Source organism: Gossypium hirsutum, chromosome D09 (genome assembly GCF_007990345.1).
Source record: "Gossypium hirsutum isolate 1008001.06 chromosome D09, Gossypium_hirsutum_v2.1, whole genome shotgun sequence".
Taxonomy (NCBI): domain Eukaryota; kingdom Viridiplantae; phylum Streptophyta; class Magnoliopsida; order Malvales; family Malvaceae; genus Gossypium; species Gossypium hirsutum.
Window position 1 is genome coordinate 45,996,122 of NC_053445.1, and position 16,451 is coordinate 46,012,572.

The window sequence follows — 16,451 nt, forward strand, 5'->3', positions numbered from 1 at the left end:
AAAAAACAAAATTCTCTCTTAACTGTGTTATTTTCTGTATCTAGATCTAACTCACATACTAATCTCGATGGCTCTAAAGTAACTTACATAGGCTACATGTTATTTGGTGTCCACTTACCCTAGATACACTTTAGATGGTAATTAATGCAATATACTATTAAATGTTTAGGGTTTAGTTAAGAAATAATCCCAAAATTGTCGTCCAAAGAATCAAATGCATATTTTTATATCTCGCCGTGTCGTCATATTCTTCGACATTGAGATGTCACTCTCTATTTTGACTTGAAATACGAGACATACTCCACATTTTACTTATCAAAGAGTAATTGAAGATTTAAGCATTGAAACACACTCTTTTTTCTTTTTCTTTTTCCCTTTTTAGGATAGGATAATAGGCGTTGAATTGAAATACACTCTTAAAACCAAATTTAGATCATCCTTTTGACGTTCTCATCATTGGAAGTTTCTGAAAATTTACCCAAACAGCTTTGGGAAAACAATTTGGTCCATATCACCCACTCTATACACCCTTCTCATTGCCTAACCAAATATCCAAAAAAAAGAAAAGCCCTATCTTGTTCATGTGGGAGTGGATTGTCTAAAGGCACCCAACTGAGGGAAGCCCTTTTTACTCTTCAATGTTTATATGGATGGAGTAATGCAAAGCAGACACGAAACAGTCTTTAAACCTTAACTTTCGGGACAAAATAACAAAAACAAAAAGCAACTCCACCACGCAAAGCTACTAAAACTTATTAAAGAAGTGGCATTGACATCTGATCTACAAGACAATGGTTTTGCTTTGCTTCCATTAAGTGTGCGTTTCGTTTTAAATTTCCTCCTCCTCCTCCTTTTATTTTATTAAAAGGAGTTGCTTTTAAACATGAAAAAAAACTGAAAACGCCTCTCATATTTTATTTTATGTTTTTAGGAGAAAGAAAAAGATGAAAGTATTTCGCGATATGATTATTAATAAAATTAACAAAAAATATATATCTTTTTAATTTTATTTAATTGCTCTAACATTTCACTGTTGAGTTATTCTTAGGTTTTTTTGGGGGTCAATACAGAAATTTTTTGTTGTCATTGGTATAAATAGTTAATAATAAATACTATTTAATGATTATGTAATTTGATAAATATTAAGTAAACTACATCGCAAATAAAAAATTATATATATACTTAAATTTCACTTTTGATCACTTAATTATAAAAAAGTTACAAAATAATTACCTAACTAATCATGTTTGTCTTTTTTTTTTTTTTGTTGTTGTCCAATTCCATTAACTAGGTAATGGAAGAGATGACGTGGTAGTTTTAAAACTAGTATAATAATAAATTCAATCTTCGATGTTTATATATTGTATCAATCTGATCATGATTTTGAAAAATATAACTCTCAACATTTACATATTATCTTAATTTAATCTTAATTCTAATAAAAAATAAAAAATATTAATTATTGTAAAAAACAACTTATTTTTTAAAAGATACATCATCTTTCCAGAGGAGTTTCCAAAAATCCCATTGAATTGTTATCTCATTAAATCAAATAACTTTCACAAGAAAATCACAAAATCAAATCCTCCAAACCCATAAATTTCCATCAACAAAGTTTTTTTTTTTTTGAATACCAAATTATGTTCGAAACCTTTTTCTATATCTATAGATTAATCTTATCCAGAGAAAATATTACTATAAATTTATATTACAAGATATAATATTTTACTTACCATATAATAAACTCACACTTGTTTATTTATCTAAATTCGCTCTCTCACTAAATCTTTCACCTTTAGCCACAAATAGATTTTGATTTACAAGCCTAAAGCAAGTTGCTTTAAAATTAAGGAGCCAGTGCTCACTTTACTTGTACATAAAATAATAACAAATTCCTCAATATATACTTAGATTTGTATAACCCAGCTAGTATGATAGCCATAAAATAATAAAATTACCTCTCAATTAGATTTCTCATTAAAGAGATTCTTGTCGCTTTTAACTTCCTCAAATTTAATATCTTGCCAAATAATGTCACACCAATACTTTTTTATAGAAAATAATCAAGATAAATGGGTTAAAATACCGCAATAAGTTAGCTAAAGGTGAGTTTGGATGGGCGGTGCGTTTACCTGCGGTTAGTGTAAATACAGCGGTGGCGGTGAGATTAGATACTGTAGCGATACTATAGCGTGAGACAAAAAGTAAGCTAAACACACCGCACCGCACCCAATCGCCCATCCAAACCCACCCTAAGTTGCATTGTGTCCAGTTGCAAATGATTTTGCAACTTTTTTTTTTTAAGTTGAGGTATTTTTAAATATATTAAAATAAGTATAATTATTCGGTATAATAGTAAGTTTACGTTTTGATCATTTAATTTTAAAAAGTTAAAAAATGTCATTTAACTATTCAAAAGTTTTCATTTAAGTTATTAGGTTTGTTAAGTTTTTTTCAAGCTCAACCAGTGAGCTCCAGGCAATGACTCAATGATCGATATGCTAGATCAATATCCGTCAACGAGCAAAAGAACATAACTTAAATTTAAGTCGATCTAACGATCAGTGCCGGAGATCAAAGAAGAAAATGGTTTGGATTTTGATTTGCAGATTCATGACATTCAAAATTATTTTATGAAAAAACTGAACTATAGAAGAAAAGAGAGAAGGAAAGTTTTCGATTGATGCAAACGGTGTGAACAGAGAAAACCATACAATAATGATTTTAATAATTCAGTAACTTAAATGAAAATTTTCGAATAGTTAAATAATCATTTTGTAGCATTTTAAAATTGAGTAACCAAAACGTAAACGTATTAAATAGTTTAATAATCTCGAGTGTAGTGTGTTAGTATTTAAAAAAAAAATACAAGTACCATATTTTAATAAAATAAAAACTCTTTTAAAAACAACAATTCAACGAGTTATAGGCGGCCATTAATTGGGCCCGACCTTAATAGTAAAATAAATGTTCTGCAACAGAATTTTTTTCCTTTTGAAAGCTGCAAGAGAAAGACTTGAGTTATGAGGTATCAAAAGTGTATCAACTTTAGCATATAAATAGGAAGAAATAGATGGCAGAAAATTCCTCATCCTCAATGAGTTCATCTCTTCAATAAACTTGGCTGATTTACAAGTTAATATTATAGCAATTGAATTGGAGAGTGAAGTCATAAATCCATAGGATAAAAATGGAGAACCAAGTAGATGGTTCATTAGGAGGCAGGTATAAGCCATTCTTTGCTGCAGTTTTCTTGCAAGTTGGGTATGCAGGCATGGATATCTTATCTAAGACTGCATTAAACCTGGGGATGAGCAATTACGTACTCGTTGTTTACCGCCATGCCATTGCCACCCTTGTTATGGCTCCTTTCGCTGCTTTGCTCGACAAGTATATTCTTCTTCTTCTTCTTTCTCTCTCTCTCTCTTAAACTCCATTCGTGCCATCTTTACCCTTTTAGCAATCTACTCTTTTCTGTTTGACAGGAAAGTGAGGCCTAAGATGACCATGAGAATCTTCATCCAAATAATGGTGCTAGGCTTACTGGAGTAACTACCCAAATTTCAATTTACTACAGCTTTCTGTTTTTACCATCAAGTTTAATAACATCTGACAATGTTAATATATATTGTTTGGCAGGCCAGTAATTGACCAAAACTTGTATTTTTTGGGAATGAAATACACAACTGCAACCTTTGCAACTGCCATGTACAATATTCTTCCTGCTATAACTTTCGTTATGGCTTGGATTTTCAGGTAGAAAAGAACCCCACAAATCAACAGTTTTGTTCATGAATATTCAATAAAATCTGCTTAATCATGTGGTTGTAGGCTTGAGAAGGTGAAGTTAAGGTCCATCCGTAGCCATGGAAAGATTATAGGAACCCTTGCAACAGTTGCAGGAGCGATGGTGATGACACTGATGAAAGGACCAGTGCTTGAGTTGTTTTGGACCAAGGGAAGAAACAACCATGAAGCAGCATCCAAAAACGGGACCGATCTCCACGATTGCATTAAAGGTGGTGTACTCATCACAATTGGCTGCTTCAGCTATGCTTGTTTCGTAATTCTCCAAGTAAGTGACATACGAAATTCTGCTCTAATATTTGTTCATTGATTTGCTTAATTATGATTTAACTTTTTATGTTTTTTATTTCATAGGCAATCACTCTGGAAACCTATCCAGCTGACCTTTCTCTAACAGTTTGGATATGCCTGTTGGGCACCCTTGAAGGTACAATAGCTGCTTTGATTATGGAAAAGGGAAATGCTGCCATTTGGGCCATTAAATGGGACACCAAGTTGCTCACCGCTGCATACACTGTAAGAATTATAATCACCAATTATTTACCGATATTATATTAATAATAACATGATGAGGATAAAAATTTGATCAAATTAAAGTAGGTGACGAAATTCTCAAACCATAATTCGAATATCATTTTATTTTTCAACACAATATCTGAAAATTGCATGGTTGCAGGGTATTGTATGTTCAGGACTTGCTTATTACATTCAAGGGATGATAATGAAACACAGAGGTCCAGTATTTGTGACAGCTTTTAGTCCCCTATGCATGGTTATTGTAGCCATTATATCCTCTTTCATTCTGGCTGAACAAATGTTTCTGGGAAGGTAATTTCATAATTTTTTTTTTAAAAAACCCCCAAAAAAACAAAGCTGATATAATAATGCAATGTTATGTTATGTTATGCAGGGTGATTGGAGCTACCGTCATAATTGTGGGTCTATATCTGGTGTTATGGGGTAAAAACAAGGATTACATGAAGTCTCCACCTCCACCATCGCCACTAATGGATGGGCAAATAATAGAAGCAGCTAAAATAGATATGGGTATCACAGTTGATGACGGCACCAAAGGAACCTCGATCAGAGATGAAAAATTACAAGAGAAAAGGCATTCAATTATCGTCTAAAATTTTCCAACATAAACATCATCCACTAGCCTAAAACAGGGGGGGAATCACTTGCAACTTATGGTAGTGCTTTTCTGATTCAACTGTAAACTGTCATCCCATGATATGATTTTGCACTATAAAATATTATTTTGAGTGAGTTCATGATTCTGGGTGGATTTCATTCACTCATCCAATCGCACTCCTCCCCTATAGATCCCCAGGGGATGTATCCACCATTTGTAATTACTAAGCTTAAAGGAGCTCCTTTTTATTTATATATTTTCTGTCTCAAATAAAGCATATTTAAGTATCTAATGAAATGTTGACATGAATCGTCTTTTTTATTTGACTTGCTTAGATATGCCTTCTGGCTTCAGAATCCATTGCTATCAATCCACAAACCATGATATATCCCATAACTTAAACAGAAGATAGGTTGATTAGTGTTTTATTAGTAATATGCACAAACCTTTTTATTTCACGACAATGCGATTTCTTTTCTTACCTTTTGACTGTTTTTTTACCTAAAGAAGTATTGAAATCTGATTGTCATTAGCATCTTCCACTGTTGTAGTAGTGGTTTCTGATTCGAGTTTAACTATCATCAGACAAAATGATTTCCAACATAAAATATTACGTAGTTGGATATTATCAGCCATGGAACCATTTGTAATCATTAAGCTTGAATCACCCTTTTTTTTTTCTCAAGGATGATTCACGAATCACTATACCAACCAAAACTATGGGGTACCACCAAGAGCTCATTGCTCCTTTGGTGCGTAACCAATGCACACATACATTCAGGGCTACCCACATTTTGACTTTTTTTAATATTTTTCGTTTCCCTTTTTAACATATTCCAAATTTTAAGTCCTAATCTAAGAATAATAACCTTTTTAGTATTATTTAATTTTGTAAGTTGATTTATAAACTTAATGATATTTAAAATAATTAATTGAAATTTTTATTTACTAAAAATAATGATATGTGGAATAATTATTTGACTTTTATTTTTATCATTTTCTGTCACATGTCATGTTGTGTTACGACACGTAATGGCTTTAACTGGAAAAAAATCGAGAGTCGTTAGCTTTAACGGCCAACGGTTAAAGTTAATGGTTAAAGGTTATTTTTTATGCATTTTATAATTTTTTATTATTTGTATAAAAATTCACAATTTTTTTAAATATTTTTACGATTTTTATAATTTTTTTCTTATTTTTTATTTTTTATTAAAATTTAATAATTTTTATAATTTTATTAATTTTTTTATTAATTTTTTTGTCACATGTCATACAATGGTTGTAATACGATGTGACTTTAACTAAAAAAAATTAGGGCCAGTTAACTTTAACGATCAACTGTTAACGGTCAAAGGGTCTTTTTAATGCATTTTGACAATTCAAGTACCCAATTGAGTAAAAAAAAGCAGGGGCTTAATTTTTTTTTGAAAAAGTTTGAGGGCCTTTTTGATGTATTTTGAAAGTTTAAGTACCCAAATGAGTGTAAAAAAAAAGGCTTAATGGCTTTTTTTTAAAAAGTTTGAAGGCTTTTTTGGTGTATTTTGAAAGTTTAATACCCAACTGAGTGTAAAAAAAAAGAACTTAATTATTTTTTTTTTAAATTGAGGATTTTTTACACCCTTAAACAAAAAATTATAAAACAAAAGAAATATTAACCCACAAAAAATCTACATCAACTTCTAACAGTAAATTTTATTTTAAATATAAAAAATATTGATACAAAATTTAACACATTTGTTGATGTAACTTTTAAGTAGTGCCAAAGATTGATGTCCCCTCGTGTTTGGCATTGTCTCTTTATAAACTTGTTATGTATGTGTTGGTAAAATTTTTATAACAAAAATTTTTGCACTTTGATTTTAGCTTATATACTTTGGACCATAACTAATTAGTTTTTAGTCCAAATACAAATGATGTTAATGTGAATAATGAAATTTTATTAAATTGATCTAGTTAAAAAATGACGAATAAACTATACTCAGGACACTAAATCTTAATAATCTCTCATTTATCCGAATGATATAGACGAGCCATATTTTGTATTCTCATCCCCTCTATATGTTTATCTAAATTCCTAGCCACCAGAATTTTCTTAAATGAATCAATAAGATTGCCTTCAGATGTGATTCTGACTACATCCATTATTTTGTCAGCTACAACCTCTCAAATAATATGATCATTTTCGATTAATGTGTTTTGTTTATTTATTATAATACAATATAATAGCTTTCGCCATACCATGAATTGACTTCAAAATTTATAAGGAAATTTCGAAGCCAAACTGTTTTTTTGCTGCCTTAGAAGCAACCAAATTGATTTCGAGATCCATAAAGAATGGCTTTCTCTAAGTCGTCTTCTTCTTTTTTAATCTAAATTCTCTTTTTAAAGTTCAGAAGTACAAATATATGTTTGTGAAACTATAACGTAGAATCAAACCAATACTAAATAGAAACAGATTAAAAATTAAAATAATCCAAACTAAAACTAATTCGCACATGACAAAAATGGAAACCCATATATAATAATTGTGCATGATGAAACTCAACAACTTAATTATTTTTGTACAAGAATTTTGGAAGTTAAGATATAATGCGATGGTTGCAATAATAATAACAATAATAATATCTGAACCAATTCGAGCCTCCGATTGTGCAACTTGAGTTCAGCCTTAAATCATAACATGTATTCAATAATTTTAATTTCTAAACTTTCTTTGGTAGAGTGAAAAAAAATTAGAAAGATAGAAAATTGAAGGGATAAAAAAAATAGAAAGATGGAAAATATAAGGGTGCATTTGGCTTCAGGTAGACCTGTCCATGGGCCGGGCGGCCCGGCCCGACAGCCCGCCCTAAATATGGGAGGGTTTGGGTAAAAATATAGGCCCGAAATATGGGCTTGGGCAAAAAAATAGGTCGGGCTCAGACTCAACTTTTTTGGCCCGAGCACGGCCCGGCCCAAATATAATAAATATATATTTTTATTTTTTATTTTTTATTTTTAAAATACTTTAAAAACATTTTTTTTTATTTTTAAAATATTTTTTTGTGTTTATTAAAAATCGGGCCGGGTTAGGCTTATTATTTTTTCCCGGGCTGGGCTTGGGCAAAATTTAGGCCCATATTTTGGGCCGGGCCGGGCTCGAGTCTAAGAGTCGGGCCAAAATTTTTTCCGGGCCCGGCCCGAACCCGACCTCTTATTATTTTATTAAGAAACAATGATCGTTTTCATTTTTATTTTATTAAGAAATGAAAATAGTGAAGTAAACATATTTGATTAAAAATTTTTAAATGAGCTTTTGAAAATGAAAATAAAAATATATGAAATTAGAGATTTAAAAAAAACATGTTTTCATTATTTTCAATTAAAATATTTTGGGAAAATAGAAAAGATTGAAAAAAAAAATTTAAGTTTCATTTTAAGCATTAAATTTACTTTGGTTGGAAATATTTTAGAAGCAATTTTTTTATTTAATTACACTTTATTTTACTATTGTTATACATTTTTAATAAATTATACTTTTATTTAATTATTTAATTATTTTTGTTCATTTCTATTTCGAAAAATACATACCAAGTGCGTTTTCACTATTTTATTATTGATTTTTTTTTCTATTTTTATTTACCAAACATATTTTTCAATTTTCAGAAAATAGAAAAAGAAAAAGAAAAAGAAAATAGAAAATAGAGATTATTCTCTAAAGCTAAATGTTATTTTTTTCTATAGGTGTGCTTGGTAGTAAAGATGAAAAAATTGAAAGAAAATATAATTTTCTTTTCATCCATCACTTGATAGAGTTAAAAAATAAATAAAATGAAAGAAAATAAAATACATAATTTTGAACTTAAATACGCATTTCTCTCATTTTCTCTTCTCCCATCATTTCAATTTGGAATGATTAATTTTTATGCATTAGGATGAAAAATAATCATCTCTTCGATTTCCTTTCTTCTCACTTTTCTTCCCTACCAAGTACCTTTAAAATTTATTTTCTTTTCCATTGAACCAAACACACCCTTAATCTCTCACACACTCTCTAGAACTTCTAAGTTATGAGTTCAACTTTTCAATACTTTCAAGTGGATCTTTCTAATTCGACAACAACTTTTATTTTTTTTTCAAGTTTTACTGAATACTCTTTTAGAGAAGTAGGATTGATTACTCTTTTAGTTGTTTTATTTATTAAATAATTTTGAGATAATGATTTCGTATAAAATTTCTAATATCGTGATTGGGTAATAATTTGTAGAGGTTGATTAATACAAATCCTTGAAGATATTAGGATTGATTGTATTTATAATTTTAAATTTCTTGAATATTGATTAGAAATTTCTTGTGTTTGAAAATTTGAAATATTGTATTCTTAGGGCACCAAAAAGACACTTAACGTCGTTTTCTTTTTATTAAAGAAAATTTATAATTGTATTTTGACTTTGTGAATACCTTTATGTGTTTAAGGCTTAGATATATTTGGTTTTTGTTAAACAAAAATGGAAAAATATTTTAAAAGAAAGTCTACTAGTGAAGTAGAGGAAGAAAATATTATGCATTAGTTTATGAGAGATTTATAAACATTTTAATGATTAAAAAATTGACCCCACTATCTAAATTTTTTGACTATGTCGTTGCACCGTAATGCATAAAAACTAATTATTCCAAATTAGAATGATGAGAGGAGAAAAATATGTATGTTAGTTTAAAATTATGTATCTTTTCGAATGTTTTATTTTCTTTGCTTTCCTTTTTCAGCTCTATCAAACAATGGAAGAAAATAAAATTATTTTTTCTCTTTATTTTTTCATCTAACCACACTTGTGTAAAGAAAAAAATTGATATTTTTCATTTTTTTTTATTTTTCTATCCCTTTAATTTTTCATTTTCATTCTACCAAACAAAGCCTAAAAGAATACTATAATATAGTAGAATATGATGAAAGGAAGTTGAACCCAAAAAGAGCTTATAGAACTAAAAATGAAAGGTTTCTAAGGAAAAGTAAAAAAAAATATTTAGGCTTTAATTAGAATGAAAAGAAAATTGGAAATTGAAAAATTAAAAAATTGAAAGTATAAACAAAGAAAGATGGAAAATAAAATTTTTTCCCACTTGATAAGAAAGATGGAAAAATTGAAAGAAACAAAAAGTAATTTTATTTTCATCCCTTGCTTAATACAGTAAAAAGTTAAATATTAAAATAGAACATTTGAAAAATAAATAATATATATCTCTCATTTTTTCTTCTCACATTATTCCAATACAAAAGGTTTGATTTTATATTTTCTTTCCTCTCTGCACACTCAAAATTTATTTATTTTTGTACTTTTTTTATTTTCTCTATCCATTCTTTCAATTTTTCATCTAAGCAATCCTTAAATTCCGTCTTTCGTTTAAAAGGCAAACACAAAAGGGATTTGCCCAAAAAAAATTGACTCATTTTTAAATTCCATAACCTTTTGAAGTGTAATCAAACTCTATTAATTAGTGCTTTATAGTTGACACCGTTCATTCTTCAAGAGAAACTCGTTTTAAATAGAATCGTGTCATCAGGCTGAATTTACAACTTGGCTTATGGCTAGATTTGAGCATATATTATATCATTTATGCGTGACTCTCCCTTTAGCCATGAATCATAATGTGAAGTCACAAACATCTTTGCTGGGGCTCTACCCTACATCTTAAACTTAAAACCGATAATTAAAGTTTTACTGAATGATATTTTAATAACAGCGACTAAGGTTAAGTCCAAACAAAAAAAAGAGTTTAAACAATCAAATATCAATATCAATTAAAAGTTCTTTTATCTGGAAACCCACTTTTCTTTCCATTTACATTTTTCATTTTGATCAAAATTTTCTTTTGGGTATCAAATCTCCAAAAAAAGGAATTACAAATGAAATACTTCTCTACAAGAAAAAGCTGAGAATGCACTCTCTTCCAGTGAAACAAGAACTTCATTTAGCTTTCCAGACTATAAACAAGTATCGCTGCTTCTAATTCTAAACACATTTACAAAATCCCTTGAGATCATTCATTGCTTCGTCAAAAAAATCAGGAATGATCATCAAACCCCACATCCAATTTTAAGCCTATTCCTTCTTCATCTTCCAGTTCATGAACCAAGAAATGCTATCCATCCTCAAAATCATCACTCTCAACCCTTTAAAATTGTCGGTGTCAAAGGATTAAGATTTAAGGTTTAGGGTTTGTTCCACAAAAGGTAATATTTTGGACGGGTGTCAAATTATGCAGCTTTGTGGCCAGGAATTACCAACAGTTCCTCAGCTTGGACCTTTGCCCCACAAGCTGAGGACAATGCAGATTTGGATGAAAACCTTGGCGGGCATGATATAGCAGTGGGTATTAACTTGTTGGCTAAATTGATATGGACTGAAAAGAGGGAATAAACGGGTCTATGATCCGAGAATCTACACTCTCCCCTTGAGTACCATACTTGCTTAAGTCCTTCACCTTTCCATAGGATCCTATCGCACCTGCACTCAATATTTAAATATTAAATAGGATCTTCACTTGGCCATCTACAAGGAAACATTAATAATGATTAAACTATGTTAAGGCTTCACCACTCACGTCTTAGCAACAAGATTTAATTAAACACGGTCGGTTATATAAGGTTTTACTAAGGAAGAAGTCAAATCTCACTAGTCACTTGTCGACAACTTTATAACTAATCTCCTTGGTAATCTTTAGCAAATTATAATATCATCATATGAACTTTTTGCCTTTATATAATGGAGCAAACAAAACAGAAAAAAATTAATAGTAAACAATGAGAACCGCCAGAACTGTAGCAATCAATCCGATGCAAAAGCATATTCTAATTATTAAAAAACAACATTATTTTTTTAAACCAGGATGCTTCTAATAAGCAACCTTAATTAATGCTCAACTAGGGATTAATTTAATCCTGCTTGATGTATTTAATTCCCATGTATTAAGAAAAATGAAGGTTGAAAGGAACATAAATTTGGAATCTTACCAGGCGGGGATTCGTCGTTTTTCTTTCGAGTTAGATGTTTGGACAACATAATCATCTGAGTCGGCGAGATATTTGTAAGTTGGAGCAAAGCATATCCTGCCTTCTTCCCATCCAGAAAACACCCGTCCCGCCCTTTGTTCGATCCTTAGCTGCCAAGCACTCAGGGAAACGTCACATGTTAGATCTTGAAATAAACAATAAAGAACTTCAAGGTCAACTATCCATTTTCTTTGTTTCACACGAAAAAGATGCCAAAGTGAAGAGATAAACAAACCAACATCTTATCTGAAACAGAAAAAATGTTTAAGTGAATTAGCCTCTCACCTGATCCTTCTCTAGAAGCGCCTGCCAGTTGTTCTTCTTCAGTAATTCATGCGTATCGACACAACCCGGAGCAAGCCGGTAGTTCAAATCCCCTAACCAAATAACCTTACTGAACAAATAAAGAAAAGGAAAATACATTAGAGATCAAACAAGTGTGGGATCAAACAAACAAGTGTGGGAAGTTGCATGATAATTTTAGTGGAGTAAGGAGCATACTTATGGTCTAAAATGTTCTCTGGATGAAATGGCTGCCTGAGATCTCTAAATGAACGAGAAAACTTTGTCCTCTTTAATATTTCTGCTACATCGGAATTTCTTCGGATCTCATCCCCTTCTTTCTCCCCGGACGTCAAGTGCGTACAAACAAAGCAGAACGTTTTTTGGTGCAATGTCATGCTAATGGATACTGAACCCTGTTACCAAATAATTAAAAGAAGCTAAATTTAATACAATTACAGTTCAACTGCAATAAATGATGGATAGTTTTGTTTTCGGAACCAACATGTAAACAACAGTGTATAGAATAAGTGCAACTGCTGACCTTGTTTCCAAGATACCCCATGATACCACAGCCAACACATGAGACTTTCAGATTGCTAATATGCTTGTAAAGATCGGTTCGAACCCACACACACAAGAAAAGCCCAACCATTTGCTTGCTAGCAGCTAAGCAGAAGTGTTGCCGGGCTGGACTGCCGGACATGTAGGTGGGACTAGGAGAGCCTTCCTCGCTCGAATTTGAATTTAAGTTTAGCAATCTTTCGAAATCCTCTTCGCCAAGTTCATCTTCCATTGAGAGTAAATCAGTAAAGCTGGTCCTAGGCTTCAGGCTGGCTTGCTGCTCAAGCTGCAGTGAGGATGGACTGCTTTCTTCAGTGGCATCGCTATAACATCGAGCAAGTTCTTTGTCACTTTGGTCGGAATTCAAAGCTTCACGAATAAGGGAAAGCCATTTGGCAGCTGGTCCGTTGTCCTCAGCTCCAAGCACATTGCCAGCATTTAGAGGAACAATTTCCTGGAACCTAACAGGTCAAAAAACAATCTGGTTATGCAAATCATTCCAAAATACCACAATACCCTTCACACTTCAAGTCAAACTTAATTTATTCCTTCTTCTGGGCCAAGTAAACAATAGATTGAAGTTGAAGGGGAAAAAAGATAAATTATAAGAAGAAAATGCGTGACGGACCACAGATTCCCATTCAACAAAGTTGAAGTTGGTTATGAGCTGTGGAGCATTTTAAGATGGAGTCAACAAGAAAGGAGGATCGTTTTCCTCATTTTTTCTTAAAGGAAGTTTTCAACCATAGATATTAGATATGTTAAGGAAGGTGTTAAAAAGCAATTTAGAAGTGGGATAGGTACAAAGGAAAGAAACAACAAGAAATTACCCAAGAACGTAGATATCAGCAGGGGCTGGCGAGCTTAGCCAATCTCTTATGTTCAAACCCTCGTGAGGCGACTTTCCTCCCACATTCCATGTCCCTACGAACATCCTGAAAACCCCCCAAAATTATTACTGCATAATTAACATTGAAACTTCCAAAGCAAACCCCAAAAGTTAAAGACCAAATATTGATGCATCTTCAACTCCACTTTTCTCATGTGAACCCGCGTATTTCGAGGACCCAATACACCAAAAATTCTCAACTGCAAAATTAAGTTTTTATAAACTCACCTGAGGTTGAGTGAATCGGTGACAGGTGGTGGCTCCGGCATACTTTTCGACGGTTTAATCCCTCCGGCAGTTTCCGTCAGCCAGCCTTCTATAAAAAAGTCCAAAAAAAAAAGTACATCTAAGTACCAGTACGTGCTACAGCTAAAGTCAAATCTCTCCCGTCTACGTGGCAAAGAATTAAAACACTGGATCATCAAAAAAATCAACTGATCAAACCGGGACCCGGCCGAAATCACTGCCAGTGCTTTCTTTTAACGTCCAATCCAATCAATAGGAAATCAGAGCCGTCAGTTAGCTCTGGGAAATACGATAATCCCTTTTCCAGTTCTCATCTTTTCACAAAGATTAACGGACGGGATTTGAAAATCAGTACGATTTATAATAGTGCCCAGCTGTAGCAGAGTTAGCAACAATAATATCATTACCTGAGAAATTTTCCGGTACGATCGAGTGATAATCCTGGTCACAGCAACTCTTTCTTCTGTCACCAGTTTCGCCTGTCAAAGAAAAACATGAATTTGCCGTTCTTTGAATCAATAAACCAAATCTATGAATAAAATTTTAAATGAAACACGACGAGATGGGATTTTACCGTTTACGGCGTAATCGGACTGAAACTCGTCAGCTCCACTCGGTATATTCAGCCATTTTCGAGCGATTACTTTAGGCCACGAAGACTAACAGCCAAGAAAAAAACAAAACAGAGTTTAAGATTTTCACTTACCCATTAATCAAAATCCGGCGAAGGATAAATCGGGCAAGAAGAAAAGGCGCATACCTTGGAGTTTTTTCTCATATCTGTTCTCATAGTTGATTGAGCGCCTGAGCCGGGAAATTTTAAAATGAAGATCAGAAACAAGTTGGCGGATTTTTAAATCCAATTGTGGATTAATCAGTTTATTAAATGTGGAGATTTTCCGGGGAAAATTTTATAGTATTGTGAATTAAATAGAGAAAGCGTTTAATATTTATATATATAAAAAGGTCGGCTAATCCGGTATATAAGAGTTGGAAGCAAAAAGGCTTTGGGTATTAATTTATCTATATTTTGAGTGAAAATGGTTAGGAAGGCTCAACTAAATAGAGAAATTCAACGCAATATGAAAGAACTAGTTGCAGGAGAAATGGAGACAGCTTCCAACGAAGAAACGTAGACGGAAAAAGAATAGTTTAAAAAGAAAGAAAACGTAGTATCAATATAATATAAAGGGTGCTAGAGATGGATAATAGGTCAGGTTCATCCTTCTTTTTTGTAAATATTGGGTTTAAAGAAAGGCTTTAAAGCTTTTAGCCGTCTTTGCAGAGAGGATTACAGGGTGGAAAATAGGTGAAACAGATTTTTAAGGATCGGATCGGATCATCAAAGTCTCTGGTAAAATACATCTGGGAAAATTATTTTGGCCTTTTTATTTGGTACGTCTGTACTTGACTATATAAATATTATTGCATGATTCAGAAAGATGAAAAGAAAAAGGGAAAAAGGGAAAAAGGTGGGGGGGGATTGAAAGCTGATTCTCAATTATGAACGCAAGTGGAAAGTGAAGGATGTTTGAAGAATGAATCTGAGTTGTTAGTGAAGGACATGAAGATAGGGGAATGAAAGGAACTTTACAAGAACCTGAAGATAAGGTCATAATCTCATGTTTGGGATGATAGGAAAATTTGAAAAGGGAACTAAATGGCAGAGACAAACGGAGATCCCACAAAGCGGCCGGCCAATGAAACAAAAGGATCTTCAAATGCAAATAAGTGGTTTCTTGAAGCAAGGGTGGTCATTGGGTAATAACTTGATCAAAAGAGATAATAGAGGAACACAATAAACGTGAAACCAAAAACACCATTTAAAATCTAACACCTCCTAACTGAAGTAAATAAGTGCATGCCAAACAAAAAGGGAGAGTAAAAAAAGATGCTAAACCCAGATGAAAAGTTGAGAAATACTTACAATTATGAGGATGCAGAAGTAGACAAAAAGGAAAATGGAGATGGTGAAGTATCAGAGGAAAAAAGGGTGGGTGGGGGAGGGGGTGGGGATTATATTGGAGTATGAAATTGAAAGAGGGTGCCTCTTTTTTCTCAATCTTGGATCCTGATGTATCCTTTTCCGACTGTTTAGCCTTCCCCGAATGCTTTGTTTTGTTTTACAAGGAAAAGCGAGAAGAAATGCAGAGCCAAGTTCTTGGAGGAGTTCCTCGTAAAAGCCAAAAGGGGCGGTTGCTTCTCTAATTTATAAATATAAAGTGCTGGGAAAAAGGGAAAAAAAGAGAGATTAAAATAAATAAATAAAACACCAAGCTATACATTGAAGTCCAAACTACTTCTATGTACGCATCCTCACTTAAATGTTAAGCTTAATGTTTTTAATACTTAATTTTGATAGAAAGTCACCTTGTAACTAGAAAGATATTTTTAATCTAAAATTACTAATATTCCTCTTTAATCCATAATAGAGGGATAATGTACTTTAATGCATTTAAACTCACATCATCCTAAATTAATAATAATGTCATTGTTAA

General features: G+C 32.2%; 2 protein-coding genes across 4 annotated transcripts; one reads left to right on the forward strand and one right to left on the reverse strand.

Annotated features, from left to right (window-relative positions):
• Positions 1 to 2,931: 2,931 nt before the first annotated feature.
• On the forward strand, positions 2,932 to 5,196 carry LOC107891024 (WAT1-related protein At2g37460). The gene is made up of 7 exons (XM_016815654.2): positions 2,932 to 3,390; positions 3,486 to 3,548; positions 3,640 to 3,756; positions 3,832 to 4,075; positions 4,162 to 4,323; positions 4,484 to 4,635; positions 4,718 to 5,196. The coding sequence occupies exons 1-7, from the start codon at positions 3,191 to 3,193 to the stop codon at positions 4,935 to 4,937; spliced, it is 1,158 nt and encodes a 385-aa protein (XP_016671143.2). The 5' UTR covers positions 2,932 to 3,190; the 3' UTR covers positions 4,938 to 5,196.
• Positions 5,197 to 10,714: 5,518 nt separating this feature from the next.
• Positions 10,715 to 16,144, reverse strand: LOC107891023 (type I inositol polyphosphate 5-phosphatase 8). 3 transcript variants are annotated; one of them, XM_016815653.2, is made up of 11 exons: positions 15,881 to 16,144; positions 14,714 to 14,757; positions 14,528 to 14,612; positions 14,361 to 14,432; positions 13,936 to 14,020; positions 13,649 to 13,753; positions 12,799 to 13,279; positions 12,474 to 12,670; positions 12,258 to 12,366; positions 11,934 to 12,082; positions 10,715 to 11,427 (listed from the first exon to the last, which is right to left on the reverse strand). In XM_016815653.2, the coding sequence occupies exons 2-11, from the start codon at positions 14,741 to 14,743 to the stop codon at positions 11,178 to 11,180; spliced, it is 1,563 nt and encodes a 520-aa protein (XP_016671142.2). In that variant the 5' UTR covers positions 14,744 to 14,757; positions 15,881 to 16,144; the 3' UTR covers positions 10,715 to 11,177. The 3 variants fall into 3 exon arrangements, with proteins under 3 accessions (XP_016671142.2, XP_016671141.2, XP_040956901.1); XM_016815652.2 differs by having other exon boundaries at positions 13,936 to 14,023; positions 15,881 to 16,143; XM_041100967.1 differs by having other exon boundaries at positions 13,936 to 14,023; positions 14,714 to 16,143.
• Between the last annotated feature and the right edge of the window lie 307 nt (positions 16,145 to 16,451).